Genomic DNA, 21,069 nt, shown 5'->3' with positions numbered 1-21,069 from the left:
ACCATGCATTGAAATACAAAGTATGAATATAAAACAAATCGGTTTTTTAAAAGGAGAGTCAAAGTTCAAAATATTTTCTTAACAATACGATGGAAACTAAAGAGACCAAGCATATTTGGGTTAGACATGGATACATAATATGTCAATGCATGGATACTTTTTATGTCTATGTTAGATATTACTTAAGGACTTAAACACTAGTAGCAGTTAGAATGTCATTTTGGTTTGTTTTACTCGACTAACAAATCCTTTAGCTTGTTCTTCACGAGCTCCTCCAGCAAATTCCTTTCCAGCAAAAGGACACGCTTCTTTTCCACATCAAGGTTCCCACTTGATGAAACCAGACGTTGATCGGGCGATTTGGGCATTTCGCCATTAGATTGACTACCACTGGTGGTAGCATCAGGAAGTTCGGTGGTCGTTTGGGTTCCGCCACTGTCACCATCAGACACTTCGCCATTAAATTGACTACCACTGGTGGTAGCATCAGGAAGATCGGTGGTCGTTTGGGTTCCGCCCCTGTCATCATCAGACACTTCGCCATTAGATTGACTACCACTGGTGGTAGCATCAGGAAGTTCGGTGGTCGTTTGGGTTCCGCCACTGTCACCATCAGACACTTCGCCATTAGATTGACTACCACTGGTGGTAGCATCAGGAAGATCGGTGGTCGTTTGGGTTCCGGTACGGTCACTATTAGACACTTCGCCGTTTGATTGAACGCCATCATTGACGTCATCAGGCATATTGCTGTCAGGCCGTTCAGTTCCATCTGGTTTCTCGCTATCGGTCCCCGCTTTAAACATCAATATCATTTTGAAATAAATAGCATAATTTTATGTATGAATTGCCTAAGAAACGATCTCATGCGTGCCATGATACATATATAGACGCTAAAGGTGTCGTACTGTATAGTGTATTTATAAGGTTTGACTCATATTATGGTTGATGAAGCCTGATTTGTTTGATACACTTAGTGAGTGAGTCAAGCGTAGAAAAGGGTCCATTTTTTCAAACGCTATTAGCCAAATTTGTTACTTAATGTAGATTTTTCAACATAAAAAGAGTTTATCGTGATTGCCTTAAATATGACTTCTTTAAAATGTCTTAAAATTTCTCAAAACTAGAAGCTTACATAAATAAAAGGATGTTTTTATCAGTTTAATAAATAATGGACTTATAATGACTTAAACGATCTGCAAAACATTTGGGCCAGATGTACATTTTAATTTAACTGTTTAATTTTGCTATTATAATTTAAACCAAGGCAGTGTTGCTACAAGGTATTTACTTGGCTCATCTTTTCCTTGCTCGACTTGTTCATCTATTTCTTTAAGATTTTCCAACAGGGAATCTAGAGTCGCTCTTATCATTTGAAAACCCATTCCTGTAATTATACAACAAATATAATTTTAATGAACAAAACGCAGATATAAAATATCATTTTTGGTTTGCACAATTTGTTTTATTCCAATATTGCACTTATATTTAGGGTAATGCTAAATCTGAAAGCAGCTGCAGTCAATAAATAAAACTTGGTCTTTTTTAATAAGGATAATATTAGCCAAAATATTTATTGATTGGTCAAAAGCCATCCTGTACTTACTATTTATGAATAAAAATGGTTTGTCATACAAACTAGCCAAAAGTAAACTAACAAACAACCGCTCAAAGTTGTATACTAATCACTGCACGTGTTTATAACCCAAAGTCCATTTTAATGCATTATCACGATGCCTAAAAGACATACCAAGCATTTCCAGTTTTCCTACGATGCCTTGTCCTTCACCCTCGGCCTCCCCTATTCCCCCCATCACCGTATTTGCATTTGGGTTAAATGCGTTGAGCATCCGCGTTATTTCTGTCTCCTCATCGTCCTCGTCTGTGTCCGGCAAGAGACCTGGAACAAGTAGCATTGTCATTCTCTATTGATTGACCAAGGGAACTCCTGATTTATAATGGTGCATCTTCTTAAAACAAAAATGCATGGTTAAGTTTTCAAATTGTGGTTCACCCCTAGAGAATTCCTGTGCAGTAACAATGACCGTAAAATGTAATTTTGCGTGGTCATTATCGTTCTAAACACAGCCATGGTACAGTCTGTCCATGGTAATGTTCCTATTTACGATATATAATACATCAATACAGCAAAGAAGAGTAATACCTCCGTGTTCAGAAATAATTTCGATTGCTCGGTGTTTGACACCATCCACGAATTCTCGTATTTCATTATCTGGAAGAAGCAGAGAGGCAACCAGTTCAACGATATCATGAGTCGTCTCCGCGATCCCTTCTTCGTGGTTCGCTTAAAAAAGAAAGCTATATCATTGAATGAATTAGTTCAATATAAACGAACTAGATTCGTATTCACCAAATGTGCGAGCATTTCGTTTCGTTTATTCCATTTTTGGCCACTCAGTTAAGTAAATTATTTCGTCTTTTTCGAAATACTCGCTGCAAACATTTCATTTTGTTTCGCAAAAGCCATTAAGAAAAAAACATGCATTCATCTTATTTTTTATCACTGAGTATTTGTTCATACGACAATCGATATATAAATATATTCGAATACAACATATTATTGAATAAATATCTCTATAAGTGAATGTTTTTGATAATTTTATTCATGATTGCAAGGTTGCAATAAGTGGAAGATCGACACTAGTTTGCAAAGACTTACAAAGAGTAAAGCAGAAGAAAACTGACCTAGTTCATTCAATATGCGCACAATATGCAGCATGGGACGACCATTGTTCTCCTGTAGTTTTGTCTTGTCCGCGGATAATCTGTTCAAGGGCAGTTCTCCCCGTTGGCGACTGGTTGAGTCCAGGCTATTATTAACAATATTCAATCACTTTAATTTTTTCAGGTTATTTCTAGACAAATAATTGGGCCTGGCCTCCGTAAAAGAACACCAAGGTTTACCGAGGCCTACTGGACATGTCGTTGATGTTTGTTTGAATAAATAGAAAAGATGTAATAAATACATGATCGAAAATTCTTAACGCGTTGAGATGAAACCACTGTTTTAGTATAATTATCTTATTATATAATAATATGAAATGTGTCTTTAATATGATATGGGTTAAATTTAGGCAACTGGTGCTGTCTGGGCAGTTTTGATTGTGTTATTATGGCATATCTAAACAAGATATCAAGAAATGCTTCATTCCGAATCAAATGAATAAACAACAAAATAACAAAATTAAGAAAAAAAACTAAGAAAGCATGTACTGTACAAACAAGTAGTTATATTAACTAAGAGTTCTCAGGACTGAACAACAATATATAAATATATATACATCAGATGTGGATATAAAACACGCACGACCTATACAGAACTAACACAGGCATCAAATGTGGATATTAAACACGCACGACCTATACAGAACTAATCCAGGCATCAGATGTGGACATTAAACACGCACGACCTATACAGAACTAACCCAGGCATCAGATGTGGATATTAAACACGCACGACCTATACAGAACTAATCCAGGCATCAGATGTGGATATTAAACACGCACGACCTATACAGAACTAATCCAGGCATCAGATGTGGATATTAAACACGCATAACCTATACAGAACTAACCCAGGCATCAGATGTGGATATTAAACACGCACGATCTATACAGAACTAATCCAGGCATCAGATGTGGATATAAAACACGCACGACCTATACAGAACTCATCCAGGCATCAGGTGTGGACAGTAATCTCGCACGACCTATACAGAAACAACACAGGCATCAGGTGTGGATATTAAACACGCACGACCTATACAGAACTAACACAGGCATCATTTGTGGGTATAAAACACGCAATACCTATACAGAACTAACCCAGGCATCAAATGTGGACATTAAACAAGCACGACCTATACAGAACTAACCCAAGCATCAGATGTGGATATTAAACACGCACGACCTATACAGAACTAACACAGGCATCAAATGTGGATATAAAACACGCACGACCTATACAGAACTACCACAGGCATCATTTGTGGGTATAAAACACGCACGACCTATACAGAAATAACCCAGGCATCGGGTGTGGATATAAAACACGCAGGACCTATACAGAACTCATCCAGGCATCAGGTGTGGACAGTAATCTCGCACGACCTATACAGAAACAACACAGGCATCAGGTGTGGATATTAAACACGCACGACCTATACAGAAATAACCCAGACATCAGGTGTGGATATAAAACACGCACGACCTATACAGAACTAACCCAGGCATCAGGTGTGGGTGTAAAACACGCACGACCTATACAGAAATAACCCAGGCATTAGGTGAGGATATAAAACACGCACGACCTATACAGAACTAATCCAGGCATCAGGTGTGGATACTAAACACGCACGACCTATACAGAAATAACCCAGGCATTAGGTGAGGATATAAAACACGCACGACCTATACAGAAATAACACAGGCATCAGGTGTGGGCATAAAACACGCACGACCTATACAGAACTAATCCAGGCATCAGGTGTGGATACTAAACATGCACGACCTATACAGAACTAACACAGGCATCAAATGTGGACATTAAACACGCACGACCTATACAGAAATAACCCAGGCATCAGGTGTGGATATAAAACACGCACGACCTATACAGAAATAACCCAGGCATCAGGTGTGGATATAAAACACGCAGGACCTATACAGAACTAACCCAGGCACCAGATGTGGATACTAAACACGCACGACCTATACAGAACTAACACAGATATCATTTGTGGGTATTAAACACGCACGACCTATACAGAACTAACCCAGGCATCAAATGTGGACATTAAACAAGCACGACCTATACAGAACTAACCCAGGTATCAGATGTGGATATTAAACACGCACGACCTATACAGAACTAACACAGGCATCAAATGTGGATATAAAACACGCACGACCTATACAGAACTAACACAGGCATCATTTGTGGGTATAAAACACGCACGACCTATACAGAACAAACCCAGGCATCAGGTGTGGATATAAAACACGCAGGACCTATACAGAACTAACACAGGCATCAGATGTGGACAGTAATCTCGCACGACCTATACAGAAACAACACAGGCATCAGGTGTGGATATAAAACACGCACGACCTATACAAAACTAACCCAGGCATCAGGTGTGGATATAAAACACGCACGACCTATACAGAACAAACCCAGGCATCAGGTGTGGATATAAAACACGCACGACCTATACAGAACTAACCCAGGCATCAGGTGTGGGTGTAAAACACGCACGACCTATACAGAAATAACCCAGGCATTAGGTGAGGATATAAAACACGCACGACCTATACAGAACTAATCCAGGCATCAGGTGTGGATACTAAACACGCACGACCTATACAGAAATAACCCAGGCATTAGGTGAGGATATAAAACACGCACGACCTATACAGAAATAACACAGGCATCAGGTGTGGGCATAAAACACGCACGACCTATACAGAACTAATCCAGGCATCAGGTGTGGATACTAAACACGCACGACCTATACAGAACTAACACAGGCATCAAATGTGGACATTAAACACGCACGACCTATACAGAACTAACCCAGGCATCAGATGTGGATATTAAAACACGCACGACCTATACAGAAATAACCCAGGCATCAGGTGTGGATATAAAACATGCAGGACCTATACAGAACTAATCCAGGCATCAGGTGTGGATACTAAACACGCACGACCTATACAGAACTAACCCAGGCATTAGATGTGGATATAAAACACGCACGACCTATACAGAACTAACCCAGGCATCAGATGTGGATATAAAACACGCAGGACCTATACAGAACTAACCCAGGCACCAGATGTGGATACTAAACACGCACGACCTATACAGAAATAACACAGATATCATTTGTGGGTATTAAACACGCACGACCTATACAGAAATAACCCAGGCATCAAATGTGGACATTAAACACGCACGACCTATACAGAAATAACCCAGGCATCAAATGTGGACATTAAACACGCACGACCTATACAGAAATAACCCAGGCATCAAATGTGGATACTAAACACGCACGACCTATACAGAAATAACACAGGCATCAAATGTGGACATTAAACACGCACGACCTATACAGAAATAACCCAGGCATCAAATGTGGATACTAAACACGCACGACCTATACAGAAATAACACAGGCATCAAATGTGGACATTAAACACGCACGACCTATACAGAACTAACACAGATATCATTTGTGGGTATTAAACATGCACGACCTATACAGAACTAACCCAGGCATCAAATGTGGACATTAAACACGCACGACCTGTACAGAAATAACCCAGGCATCAAATGTGGACATTAAACACGCACGACCTATACAGAAATAACCCAGGCATCAGATGTGGATATAAAACGCGCACGACCTATACAGAACTAACACAGGCATCATTTGTGGGTATTAAACGCGCACGACCTATACAGAACTAACACAGGCATCAAATGTGGACATTAAACACGCACGACCTATACAGAAATAACCCAGGCATCAGATGTGGATATTAAACACGCACGACCTATACAGAACTAACACAGGCATCAAATGTGGATATAAAACACGCACGACCTATACAGAAATAACACAGGCATCAAATGTGGACATTAAACACGCACGACCTATACAGAACTAATCCAGGCATTAGATGTGGATACTAAACACGCACGACCTATACAGTACTAACACAGATATCATTTGTGGGTATTAAACACGCACGACCTATACAGAACTAACCCAGGCATCAAATGTGGACATTAAACACGCACGACCTATACAGAAATAACCCAGGCATCAAATGTGGACATTAAACACGCACGACCTATACAGAAATAACCCAGGCATCAAATGTGGATATAAAACGCGCACGACCTATACAGAACTAACCCAGGCATCATTTGTGGCTATTAAACACGCACGACCTATACAGGACTAACACAGGCATCAAATGTGGACATTAAACACGCACGACCTATACAGAAATAACCCAGGCATCAGATGTGGATATTAAACACGCACGACCTATACAGAACTAACACAGGCATCAAATGTGGATATAAAACACGCACGGCCTATACAGAAATAACCTAGGCATCAGATGTGGATACTAAACACGCACGACCTATACATGACTAACCTAGGCATCAGGTGTGGATATAAAACACGCACGACCTATACAGAACAAACCCAGGCATCAGATGTGGACATTAAACAAGCACGACCTATACAGAACTAACACAGGCATCAAATGTGGATATAAAACACGCACGACCTATACAGAAATAACCTAGGCATCAGATGTGGATACTAAACACGCACGACCTATACATGACTAACCTAGGCATCAGATGTGGATGCTAAACACGCACGACCTATACATGACTAACCTTGACATCAGGTGTGGATATAAAACACGCACGACCTATACAGAACTAACCCAGGCATCAGATGTGGACATTAAACAAGCACGACCTATAGAAAAATAACCCAGGCATCAGATGTGGACAGTAATCTCGCACGACCTATACAGAACTAACCCAGGCATCAAATGTGGATATTAAAACGCACGACCTATACAGAAATAACACAGGCATCAGATGTGGATATTAAACACGCACGGCCTATACAGAACTAACCCAGGCATCAGATGTGGATATTAAACACGCACGACCAATACAGAACTAACCCAGGCATCAGATGTGGATATTAAACACGCAATACCTATACAGAACTAACCCAGGCATCAGATGTGGATATTAAACACGCAATACCTATACAGAACTAACCCAGGCATCAGATGTGGATAATAAACACGCAATACCTATACAGAACTAACCCAGGCATCAGATGTGGATATTAAACACGCAATACCTATACAGAAATAACACAGGCATCAAATGTTGACATTAAACACGCAATACCTATACAGAACTAACCCAGGCATCAGATGTGGATATTAAACACGCAATACCTATACAGAAATAACACAGGCATCAAATGTGGACATTAAACACGCAATACCTATACAGAACTAACCCAGGCATCAGATGTGGACATTAAACACGCAATACCTATACAGAACTAACCCAGGCATCAGATGTGGACATTAAACACGCAATACCTATATAGAACTAACCCAGGCATCAGATGTGGATATTAAACACGCAATACCTGTATAGAACTAACCCAGGCATCAGATGTGGATATTAAACACGCATGAGTATCAAACACACGAGTCCTTGTAACAATTGAAATATTAAATTGCAAATTTAGAGTTTAAGTGTCAAAGTACTTACAACCGTTCTCTGGAAATCATCGCTGATGTTTCCGTTGCCATACCAACAACAGCTATCATCATCATCATTAATACAAACGACGTATCCATGGTTAACCGAACACTCTGAAATACACAAAACTACTTAATTTGCAAAAAAAGTCACTTTAGATCAGAAATATACTAATTAATTTTGTAGTTGGTGCCTGGATAAAGCTGTTATTTCAAAACTAATAAACTATTGATCAAACTGTGCATGTTTCACAATAAAAGAATACTGCGGATAACTTTATACTTCACGCGTTTTACAGGAAGATTTCATTGGCAGTAAAAAAGTTCAAAACGTATTCGTTTGTGTCTCGAGCAAATGGCGTTTTCGATTGAATGAATTAAGTACGCGTCTCTTTATCAAAAATATGTTTACTTTAACTATAGTTAACTTGCTGATTTTTGTAAAACACGAAGAATAATTGCCTTTCTTTAAATTAATCAACTGGTACAAGTATTATGCATGTATACAATAGCTCATTTTGCAATTACATAATTGTCAAAATTTACAAAACTGATAAAATCTACAAAAAGTGAAAAAATAAGTAAAATTAAAGAATTAACATTTATGAATTGTATGATTTCCTCATATATGCATTTCAAAGTATAGTAATGAATGCTTAAATCTGTTCCTCTAAATTGTCTATTAAAACGATTACCATAAAAACAACAAAAATGTGTTTTACATACCTAATGTCGTAATGCAAATGTTTACTTTATCCGTAAAACTTGGGTATGAGCTTGGTTAGTGGGCCGTGGACGTTGAATCAACTTTTTCAGTTTCAAACATCAACTTTTGTTATTGGTGAACAGCAATGTCATTTAATGTGCTCAATTAAGCATGAGGTAGATGTGAAGATTTAAGACTATCAAAATATGTACAGGTTTGAAGTGCATTATGGAATTGTCTGATTATGCATGGTTTCACATATCATAGAAAAATACATTCGCTTCAGGTACAAGGTATAACACCTACACTGAAAACATTAGAACACATAACAAGAATATTTAATTGTATTAAAACTGTTTGAAGTCAATAGTTGTCATTCAAGCAAGCACATTTAATAGTAAACGCATTTTCATTTAACAAAATTTTATTCCAACCGGGTCGAGTTTACTTTTTGGCCTCAAAGCTTGAGGAATGACAATTATGATGTAAAAACTACTATCATATTTTTGCAATAAAAGACACTAAGACTTTTCAGGAACAAAGCGTTTTCAATGTTTGTAAAAAGTAGAACTAAAATCCTTCAAAAACTTACTGTCATTTTACAGGAAAAAACATTTAGATCTGGAGACAATCCCAAGATCTAAATTATAAAAGTAACAATTCACATTTAACTTTTCATTTAGCTGACCGTTCCGTTTGTGGAGGTTTGTGTTGTTGTTCCATGTTTCTGGTTTGTGATTGTTTGTTTTAGTGTTCTTTGTCATTGGCGTTAACCCTGTGATATTAAACGATGTTCATGTTTAAACTTCCGACTACTGAGCTTGTTTCTGTAGTTTTTCACATAAAAATTCTTAAACTTTCTAGTCTAATTTATCGAAAAGTACAAGTGTTTTTAACATAGCATTATGTATGCAAGTGCTTTTCGTAAAGCTCGTGGACAGGCTTTGTACTTTTAAATATTAATATAGTTATGCAATGTTGATCTTAGTCTTCGAAAAAACCCGGATCATTTAAGAAACAGGTTATGTAGATATGACAATACCGTATCGTAGTAAAAGTTGTTAAGAAACTAAGGGTTTGGAACACGGAACACTTTGAAATGTTTTGTGTTAACAATGCACTAAACAAAGTTTGCATGAAACAAAATTCAAATGAAACATAACTCAACATAAAATTAATGTTTATGATGCTTAACAACCCGAATAACTCTCGAAAAAATGTGCATGTGATAATAAACGGATACGACTTGTATGGGATTGTGAAACTCATGGGCGAAATTACAAAAAAAAAAAACATATTGGAAATAAAGTATTTTTAGATTTTATTGAGTAATTATATATCAAGATACGTATTTATGAAAATAACTCAAGATGTTTTATGAATACCGGTCCAGAGTATAAGCACCGTATTGCTTTAAAGCTGCACTCTCACAGATTGAACGTTTTGACAACTTTTTTATTTTTTGTCTTGGAACGAGCCAGTTTTTGCGAAAATCAATGGAAACCAGTCATATATAACACTGCTGAAAAAAATTCGAACACATATTTTTATATTTAAGTTCCAAAATTGACGTTTATGTATTTTACTTAAACCGTTAGTAACGGTTTAAGCCATAAAACATTAGTTTTCGAACAGAAATATGAAAATCTGCGATGTGATCTTTTGTCAGTAATCTTTTATCAATGTTTTGCATATATTTACGCAAAAATTTGCTCTTTCTAAGACAAAAAAATAAAAAGTTGTTAAAATGGTAAATCTGTGAGAGTGCAGCTTTAAGCAAATATATTAAGAGCGATGGAGGACTTGCGACTTATTCTCTGTTCTTTATCTTGATAACAAAGAGTTTTATTAAAGAACTCGCTTTCATCGAAAGGCATTAGGTCAGCAATTTGTGCTCGTGTCCTGTTCTTGATCTATCTTCTGGGATGCTTTTCGACGCAATAGGTAAAACAGCTTAAAAATTAAATGGAATTTGCAGGTTAATTAAACATACAAATGATAATGTAAGATAATTGGTCAAGTGCCTTACATATCATATATATTGCCGTACCAACACTGATTCTAGATTCGCAATTGTTTCCCTTTTTATTGTTCTGCAAAACAACAATACACCAGAAGACAATACACATATTACACATATTTGGGAGCTATGAGTTTATTATAGATTTGGTAAAACATATAAACTTCAATAACTGATATTATTCAATCTCTCATCTATGTATTCAAAATGCTCGTAATAAATAAATAAATAAATAAATAATGTTCTAAATTGATAAACAATGAACACTACTGATACAACGTTCATAAATTGTAAACAATCCATGTGACCCGATATGAGTAAACGAGTGAGTATGTTCTAAAACTGTGAACATATGTAAAGTATGGAGAGGCAATATTTACTAAAAAACAGGAAGGAGATGGAAGGCTGGTCGAAACACTTGCCTCTACGGTTGGCTGGTCCTTTTTGTGTCGCCTGTTTAAGCTATATGGCCATATGGATTAACACGTATTGCGTCAGCGAGTGGACACAGAACCACACTAAGGAGTCGATGTTCGGCAATGAATCACTGCAGAAGTCTGCATCATGTTTCAACGCGACGAGTCCCGACTATGAAAAGCTGCAGCACGTCCAGCAGGAAACGGCTCGCTGGAGTATGTACAACACGATGACTATCAAGTCAGTGTCGTTGGTTATTACGTTTCTACTCACCGTCTACACCGACATATTCGGACGCCGATATTTGCTAGTTTTGTGCTGCGTCAGCATACTATTGAATCATTCTCTAAATGCTCTTATCATCTATTTTGATATGGAAATATTTTATACAGTTATTGCAAGTGCGATATATGGACTAACAGGTACATCGTATGGCCTATTGGCTGGTACATACGCGTACGTGGCAGATATTACAAGCGAAGGCCAGCTGAGATCACTGTGCTTATTCCTTGCAGATGTTTCCATTTCGTTGGGAGGAACAACAGGTGCCTTCATCGCTGGGGAATTCATTCAAGCATACGGTTTCGCATACCCTGCTTTGACTTCCGCTGGGATTTCTTTAGTTGCATTATTAATTGCCGTATTGTCAATACGGGAATCCCTACCAAGGGAAAGACGACCAACGAAAACAAATAGACCACAGCTTATTTCCTCAATCAAAACACCGTTTAAATTTTACGTCAGTAAGGAATTTTACGGGAAGCGTCGTTTATATGTTTCTTTATTGCTTGCGTTTGTTTTCTCTGATATGACAGGAGTTCACAGAAAAACAATAGAAACGTTATATCAATTGGGTATGCCGTTTTGTTGGAGTCCCTCCAAGATAGGAATTTTCGCAACTATTAATTCACTAGCCGCAAATACGTTTGGACTTGTTGGCATCAAGGTGTTTCAGCGATGCATGAACGATGCAACAATAGCTCTTCTCAGCATGCTGACAACGGCAGGGGCATTTGCACTGGAAGCACTGGCGAGAACCGACGTGCTCCTTTACCTAGGTAACTATCAATAAATTATTTTTTGCCCCGCTTCTTTAAATCTGTAAATGAATAGTTAATACTCTTAAGTAGATTTATTATTTAAGCTTATTCTTTTACATTGGTAATCCTTAATTCTTAATTTTGGTGCTATAATGATAAACAATAGAAGTGATAGCGATGTATATGAACGTGCTCGTGCTGATTGCCATTTTAGTGGCTGCTCCAGCATGTTTGTCGAACCTGCCAACGCCCATCATTCGCAGTGTGATGTCCACAATGAGCCCGGTAGACAAACAAGGTGTGTTTAAAGGGGATGTGGCTGCGTATCGTTAAGTTCGAATAATTCATAGTGTTTTTAATATGTATACGAGACTTCCTCATTTTAATGAGAGAACGGCTAATTTACTGACCCACATTATGGAAATAACTAATGAATAAATGTTAAACGAATTTAATGTATTCAACTCTCTTTAAAGAAAGGACGACTATTCATATATCGATACTTAATTTCGTAAATAGTAATCGTTGAAATGATAATTGTATAGTATTACCAGTATTTTGAAAAACAAAAACAATACTTTGTCACACGATGGCTATGTGGGGAAGAGACGCAAGAACATGATACACAGTTTTATAAGAAAGATGAGTATAAAAACGTTTAATAACTTTAACATACCTCCTATAAATTGCACAGGTGCGTTGTCAGCGAGCCTGTTGGTCGTGCAAACGTTGACAAGCTTTGTGACGGGAATCCTCGATAACTCGGTGTACGCCGCAACATTGCCCATCTTCAACGGCTTTGTCTTCCTCGTGTTTGCCTTCTACTGTCTTATGTCCGCATTCTTTCTTGGGTAACATTATACTTTCTCATTCGTAATTTCTCAAAGCAATACTAGTATAGTTATAATTTTCTTTTTAAGTGCACATGTAGAGTACACTGCAAGTTTCGTACCTGTACTATGGTCGCAGTTGCAGAACAGTAAAAATGGAAACAAATGCCAATCTAGAATCAGTGTTTGTACGGCAATATATATGATATTTAAAATTAATCACTTGAACCAATTAGTTTATATAATCATTTGTATGTTTAACGTGCCAATATATTTTATTTTCAGGCTGTTTTACCTATTGCGTCGAAAAGCATCCCAGAAGATAGATCAAGAACGGGACACGAGCACAAATTGCTGACCTAATGCCTTTGTTTCATGCAAACTTTGTAAAGTGCATTGTTCACTCAAAACATTTCAATGTGTTCCGTGTTCCAAACCCTTAGTTACCTCCACTTTAACTACAATACGATATTGTCATATCTACATAGCCTGTTTCTTAAATGATCCGAAATAAGTGTGTTTTGTTAGAACTAAGATCAACATTATATAACTAAAAGTACAAAGCCTGTCCACGAGCTTTACGAAAAGCCCTTGTATACAAAGTGATATGTTAAAAACACTTTTACTGTTCGGTAAATTAGACTATGAAAGTTTCAGGAATATTTATATGGAAAACTACAGAAACAAGCTCAGACCCTAACAGGACGTGGTAAGATCCTGAAACAAACGTGTCTAAAACGTGTCAAGCACCGAAATAACGTATTTACAACAGAACGAGGTCATCTACAACGTGACACGAACATACCATAGTCGTAGTAAAAGCGTGGACAGGTTGTGGTGATAACTCAATTGACGTAAAAAGAACGCAACGACAGCCTAGCGACAACGCGATGAGAACGCCATTCAATATTTCCCGTCCAGTATCACGCTTGCACTTCGTCGATCAACTTCCTACTATGTTTTAGTTACGCCGTCACTACGTCCTTGCCGTCGTTAATACGTTCGTATTAAGTTCTTACTACGTCCTGATTCGACCACGTCCTCACTACGATGTTTTGAACACGCTCACGTCCATCACGTCCCTAAAGACCATACCACGTCCCACGTGATGAGGGCGTAAACACATCAAGTAACATTTTAAAGATTAAGAATGGGTGGAGTTAGCGAAGCGAACGAGTCTGTCTTAATCATTAAGATATTTCTTCAGGTCATCTTACTGTCTTAGAATACTGTCTCATTGGCTAACCCATTGTCAACGTAAACCTGACACAGGGAGTGTGTTTCGGATGAGTGATGAGTGGTTAGGGTGGTTTTAGGAAACACCCGCGAAAGTTGAAATTCTTAATAATTAAGTCTAGAACATAATGATTGCCTATCTGTAATTTCATTGGCTGAAAATATAGGTTGTATTCTTAACCTAATACTAGTAATAGAAAAGTATGTCGACTCGCAGGGTGCACTTTCTCATCAAACTTACTAATTGTTTGCCACTTGAAATCTGTTGGTTTTGTTTTTCGGAATTTAATCCTGTCAAAATTTCGTTAGTAATGTTTTTAAATGGTTCGACGAGGATGCGATTCAAACCCACGAGGGGAGAAATCAATGAATTGACAGTTCGCGGCCTCCTCGTCCTGATAACTATATAGAACACCTTATATAATTAAGATAAAACATCACCATGAACAATGGATATATATGTCGACTGGAGAGTTTCCTGGTCATTTTGCGCATTTCTTTGACCTCACGTAGATTTCAATTAAAGTCTGATTAATGAAAACACCTATGGTACGATTAAATGCAGGCGACAAACTGCAATTATTTATTTCCCTTTGTTAGTATGAACAAAGATATATTTGTTATTAACGTTTATTAGTTAAAAAAAAACCACAACAACTATGTGTAATCTGAAAACTATGTTAATGTTGTTTTTTTCAATTTTAATGAAACTTCTCATAGGAGTCCATCGCCTTATCCACTCGGCTACCTAGTCGTATTATCCATATTAAGTACCTCATATAATTCTAATATAAACAGCACCAATGCGCAATTGATAAAACATGTCGACTGAAGTGTTTCCTGAATAAATTCCATATATATTGCGTCGATTTCATTTATTTTCACGTCGTTGTCTCCTTAAAGACAACATCATATAATTTACATAGAAACAGTACCAATGTTAAGTATAAATTATGTCGACTGGAGCGTCTCCTGAATAAATTCAACAAATCATAAATACTACGTCCGTTTTATTTTCCTATCATTTAAACATATTGGTAGATGGAAGGTGAAAACTTTTTTATATGTTTTCCCATCTTATATTTTGTCAATGTTAGTTTTCAATTACAAACATGGTTCGACGATGATTAAATTCGAACTCATGCGGGGTGTACCAAATGAATTAAAACTTCATCGCCTTAATCAAACGGCCACCTCATCGTTAAATCCATAAAGAAAACCTCATACTATTCTAATATGAACAGCACCATTGTGCAGTAAATAAAAATGTCGACTGGGGTGTTTCCTGAGTAATTTTTACATTTCATTTATATTGCATCGATTTCAATTTTTCTTTCACTAAACTTAAAGGGACTGTACACCAGATTGGCACCAAAAAATATATTTCTGTAACGAATCTTAGGACAATTATCTAATAGAATGTGTCATCATTTGATATCATAATTGTAAAAAAATACCAAAATGTAAAAAAAAAACCGAACCCGTGTCGCCAAATTGCAGTCCAGCGTCGTATCCACTGAGGTACGACGGCTTACTCAAAATGGGTGACATAATTAAGTTATACACCTGCCTCGGTAATATCACGTGATAACACTGACTAGCCAATCACGGAAAAGGAATAAATTCTAACTGATAGATATACCCAGTAATCTTTTTAATGGAAAATACGAAATAACTGCTAAACTTAAATGAATTGTAAACTATGTGGTACTTCAGTTAGTAAGTTTCAATGCATTGTACACATCGGTGCCAAGTTTATGTCAGTTTTCGACAATTTTCTTTTTTCCCGCTATTTTATCATACGAAGTACAGCCCCTTTAATTATGGACTGAAAACGACTCGTTTTGTTTTCATTATTTATTTATTGTTAATATTAGTCGATTTAAAAAATGGTACGACGAGGATGAGATTCGAACTCACGCGGGGAGACCCCAATGGATTAGCAGTCCATCGCCTTAACCACTCGGCCACCTCGTCGCTTTTCCCATATGGAGTACCTCATATAATTAACATAAGAACACCATTGTGCAATAAAATCATATGTTGATTTGAGTTACACATACCTAGTTGTTTATAAAGTATATATGAACTGTGCTCTTAGTGGCATTTTGTGCTGTTGTTCCATGCCTATTGTTTGTGATTGTTTGTTTTCTGTTTTATGTCTTTGGCGTTCACTTAGTGGCATTAAATGGGGTTTATGTTTAAACTTTTGGCTACTGAGCTTGTTTCTGTAGTTTTCATATAAGAATAGTTTTTCACATAAGTACTGTTCCTGCTTCATTTGCACATTTCATAGAAATTGTGTTGAATTTACCTCAGATGAAATTAGATGGATAGATAGATTTATTTCGGTAAACAATGTATAAAACATTGAAGCAGTATGCATGAGTAAAACCAAAGATAAGTTAATATACCATGCCCACTGCATTACACACAAAGGATATCACCAACACCATATTAAACATCCCTTGTTTCTAGTGTAGTCTTTTGGTGACTGACCATAGAACTTTTAAAAGAAGTAGATATTGTTGGGTCAAAAACCTTCTCATAAAGCATGTGGGAAAAATGCAGGCAACAAACTGGATACATTCAACGAGGATGAGATTCGAGCTCAGGCGAGGAGACTCAAATGCATATGCAGACCATCGCCTTTACCACGCCTTATTGTGTGACATCTGAAGACTTTTTTTATTTGTTTTGCTTAATTTAATCGACTGGAGTTCCCTGAATAAGAAATAAAATGTTTCGACGAGGATGAGATTCGAACTCACGCGGGGAGACCCCAATGGATTAGCAGTCCATCGCCTTAACCACTCGGCCACCTCGTCGCTATTACCATACAGAGTACCTCTTATAATTAACATAAGAACACCATTGTGCAATAAAATCATATGTTGATTTTAGTTACACATACCTAGTTTTTTATATAGTATATATGAACTGTGCTCTTTGTGGAGTGTTGTGCTGTTGTTCCATACCTATTGTTTGTGATTGTTTGTTTTCTGTTTTATGTCTTTGGCGTTCACCCAGTGACATTAAACAGGTTTTATGTTTAAACTTGGCTACTGAGCTTATCTCTGTAGTTTTTCACATAAGAATAGTTTTTCACATAAATACTGTTCCTGCTTCATTTGCACATTTCATAGATTTTGCGTTGAATTTACCTCAGATGAAATTAGATGGATAGATAGATTTATTTCGGTATACAATGTATAAAACATTGAAGCAGTATGCATGAGTAAAACCAAAGATAAGTTAATATTCCATGCCCACTGCATTACACACAAAGGATATCACCAACACCATATTAAACATCCCTTGTTTCTATTGTAGTCTTTTTGTGATTGACCATAGAACTTTTAAAAGAAGTAGATATTGTTGGGTCAGAAAACTTCTCATAGAACATGTGAGAAAAATGCAGACAACAAACTGGATACATTCAACGAGGATGAGATTCGAGCTCAGGCGGGAAGACCCAAATGCATATGCAGACCATCGCCTTTACCACGCCTTATTGTGTGACATCTGAAGATATTTTATTTGTTCTGCTTAATTTAATCGACTGAAGTTCCTTGAATAAGAAATAAAATGTTTCGACGAGGATGAGATTCGAACTCACGCGGGGAGACCCCAATGGATTAGCAGTCTATCGCCTTAACCACTCGGCCACCTCGTGGCTTTTCCAATATAGAGTACCTCATATAATTAAAAGAAGAACACCATTGTGCAATAAAATCATATGTTGATTTAGGTTACACATATCTTGTTTTTTATATAGTATATATGAACTGTGCTCTTTGTGGAGTTTTGTGCTGTTGTTCCATGCCTATTGTTTGTGATTGTTTGTTTTCTGTTTTATGTCTTTGGCATTCACTTAGTGCCATTAAACAGGTTTTATGTTTAAACTCTTGGCTACTGAGCTTGTTTCTGTGGTTTTTCACATAAGAATAGTTTTTCACATAAGTACTGTTCCCACTTCATTTGCACATTTCATAGAAATTGCGTTGAATTTACCTCAGATGAAATGAGATGGATGGATAGATTTATTTCGGTAAACAATGTATAAAACATTGAAACAGTATTCATGAGTAAAACCAAGGATAAGTTAATATACCATGCCCACTGTATTACACACAAAGGATATCACCAACACCATAATAAACATCCCTTGTTTCTAGTGTAGTCTTTTGGTGATTGACCATAGAACTTTTAAAAGAAGTAGATATAGTTGGGTCAAAAAACTTCTCATAAAGCATGTGGGAAAAATGCAGGCAACAAACTGGATACATTCAACGAGGATGAGATTCGAGCTCAGGCGAGGAGACCCAAATGCATATGCAGACCATCGCCTTTACCACGCCTTATTGTGTGACATCTGAAGACTTTTTTATTTGTTCTGCTTAATTTAATCGACTGGATTTCCTTGAATAAGAAATAAAATGTTTCGACGAGGATGAGATTTGAACTCACGCGGGGAGACCCCAATGGATTAGCAGTCCATCGCCTTAACCACTCGGCCACCTCGTCGCTATTCCCATATAGAGTACCTCATATAATTAAGATAATAACACCATTGTGCAATAAAATCATATCTTGATTTAGGTTACACATACCTAGTTTTTTATATAGTATATATGAACTGTGCTCTTTGTGGAGTTTTGTGCTGTTGTTCCATGCCTATTGTTTGTGATTGTTTGTTTTCTGTTTTATGTCTTTGGCGTTCACCCAGTGACATTAAACAGGTTTTATGTTTAAACTCTTGGCTACTGAGCTTATCTCTGTAGTTTTTCACATAAGAATAGTTTTTCACATAAGTACTGTTCCTGCTTCATTTGCACATTTCATAGATTTTGCGTTGAATTTACCTCAGATGAAATTAGATGGATAGATAGATTTATTTCGGTATACAATGTATAAAACATTGAAGCAGTATGCATGAGTAAAACCAAAGATAAGTTAATATACCATGCCCACTGCATTACACACAAAGGATATCACCAACACCATATTAAACATCCCTTGTTTCTATTGTAGTCTTTTTGTGATTGACCATAGAACTTTTAAAAGAAGTAGATATTGTTGGGTCAAAAACCTTCTCATAAAGCATGTGGGAAAAATGCAGGCAACAAACTGGATACATTCAACGAGGATGAGATTCGAGCTCAGGCGAGGAGACCCAAATGCATATGCAGACCATCGCCTTTACCACGCCTTATTGTGTGACATCTGAAGTTTTTTTTTCTGCTTAATTTAATCGACTGGATTTCCTTGAATAAGAAATAAAATGTTTCGACGAGGATGAGATTCGAACTCACGCGGGGAGACCCCAATGTATTAGCAGTCCATCGCCTTAACCACTCGGCCACCTCGTGGCTTTTCCAATTTAGAGTACCTCATATAATTAAAAGAAGAACGCCATTGTGCAATAAAATCATATGTTGATTTAGGTTACACATATCTTGTTTTTTATATAGTATATATGAACTGTGCTCTTTGTGGAGTTTTGTGCTGTTGTTCCATGCCTATTGTTTGTGATTGTTTGTTTTCTGTTTTATGTCTTTGGCGTTCACTTAGTGCCATTAAACAGGTTTTATGTTTAAACTCTTGGCTACTGAGCTTGTTTCTGTGGTTTTTCACATAAGAATAGTTTTTCACATAAGTACTGTTCCCACTTCATTTGCACATTTCATAGAAATTGCGTTGAATTTACCTCAGATGAAATGAGATGGATGGATAGATTTATTTCGGTATACAATGTATAAAACATTGTATACCGAAATCATGAGTAAAACCAAAGATAAGTTAATATACCATGCCCACTGTATTACACACAAAGGATATCACCAACACCATATTAAACATCCCTTGTTTCTAGTGTAGTCTTTTGGTGATTGACCATAGAACTTTTAAAAGAAGTAGATATAGTTGGGTCAAAAAACTTCTCATAAAGCATGTGGGAAAAATGCAGGCAACAAACTGGATACATTCAACGAGGATGAGATTCGAGCTCAGGCGAGGAGACTCAAATGCATATGCAGACCATCGCCTTTACCACGCCTTATTGTGTGACATCTGAAGACTTTTTTATTTGTTCTGCTTTATCTAATCAACTGAATTTCCTTGAATAAGAAATAAAATGTTTCGACGAGGATGAGATTCGAACTCACGCGGGGAGACCCCAATGGATTAGCAGTCCATCGCCTTAACCACTCGGCCACCTCGTCGCTATTCCCATATAGAGTACTTCATATAATTAAGATAATAACACCATTGTGCAATAAAATCATATGTTGATTTGAGTTACACATACCTAGTTTTTTTATATAGTATATATGAACTGTGCTCTTTGTGGAGTTTTGTGCTGTTGTTCCATGCCTATTGTTTGTGATTGTTTGTTTTCTGTTTTATGTCTTTGGCGTTCACCCAGTGACATTAAACAGGTTTTATGTTTAAACTCTTGGCTACTGAGCTTAT

The 21,069-nt window shown here is 37.1% G+C and overlaps 1 protein-coding gene and 6 non-coding genes across 7 annotated transcripts; all 7 read right to left on the bottom strand.

The window, feature by feature from the left end:
• Nucleotides 1–2: 2 nt before the first annotated feature.
• LOC128207346 (uncharacterized) lies at nucleotides 3–9,181 on the bottom strand. The gene is made up of 7 exons (XM_052910207.1): nucleotides 9,073–9,181; nucleotides 8,357–8,460; nucleotides 2,707–2,831; nucleotides 2,165–2,305; nucleotides 1,751–1,900; nucleotides 1,292–1,387; nucleotides 3–796 (listed from the first exon to the last, which is right to left on the bottom strand). The coding sequence occupies exons 2-7, from the start codon at nucleotides 8,443–8,445 to the stop codon at nucleotides 231–233; spliced, it is 1,167 nt and encodes a 388-aa protein (XP_052766167.1). The 5' UTR covers nucleotides 8,446–8,460; nucleotides 9,073–9,181; the 3' UTR covers nucleotides 3–230.
• A 7,309-nt stretch (nucleotides 9,182–16,490) lies between these two features.
• Trnas-gcu (transfer RNA serine (anticodon GCU)) lies at nucleotides 16,491–16,572 on the bottom strand. The gene has a single exon. It is a non-coding gene; the product is annotated as a tRNA-Ser (tRNA).
• Nucleotides 16,573–17,341: 769 nt separating this feature from the next.
• On the bottom strand, nucleotides 17,342–17,423 carry Trnas-gcu (transfer RNA serine (anticodon GCU)). Its single transcript has one exon. It is a non-coding gene; the product is annotated as a tRNA-Ser (tRNA).
• A 765-nt stretch (nucleotides 17,424–18,188) lies between these two features.
• Trnas-gcu (transfer RNA serine (anticodon GCU)) lies at nucleotides 18,189–18,271 on the bottom strand. The gene has a single exon. It is a non-coding gene; the product is annotated as a tRNA-Ser (tRNA).
• A 769-nt stretch (nucleotides 18,272–19,040) lies between these two features.
• Trnas-gcu (transfer RNA serine (anticodon GCU)) lies at nucleotides 19,041–19,122 on the bottom strand. The gene has a single exon. It is a non-coding gene; the product is annotated as a tRNA-Ser (tRNA).
• A 762-nt stretch (nucleotides 19,123–19,884) lies between these two features.
• Trnas-gcu (transfer RNA serine (anticodon GCU)) lies at nucleotides 19,885–19,967 on the bottom strand. The gene has a single exon. It is a non-coding gene; the product is annotated as a tRNA-Ser (tRNA).
• A 770-nt stretch (nucleotides 19,968–20,737) lies between these two features.
• Trnas-gcu (transfer RNA serine (anticodon GCU)) lies at nucleotides 20,738–20,819 on the bottom strand. Its single transcript has one exon. It is a non-coding gene; the product is annotated as a tRNA-Ser (tRNA).
• Nucleotides 20,820–21,069: the final 250 nt, after the last annotated feature.

The sequence above is a fragment of the Mya arenaria genome, chromosome 11 (genome assembly GCF_026914265.1).
Source record: "Mya arenaria isolate MELC-2E11 chromosome 11, ASM2691426v1".
Classification (NCBI taxonomy): Eukaryota; Metazoa; Mollusca; class Bivalvia; order Myida; family Myidae; genus Mya; species Mya arenaria.
The sequence above is the reverse complement of the archived record's forward strand: the minus strand, read 5'-3'. Positions and strand labels throughout refer to the sequence as shown.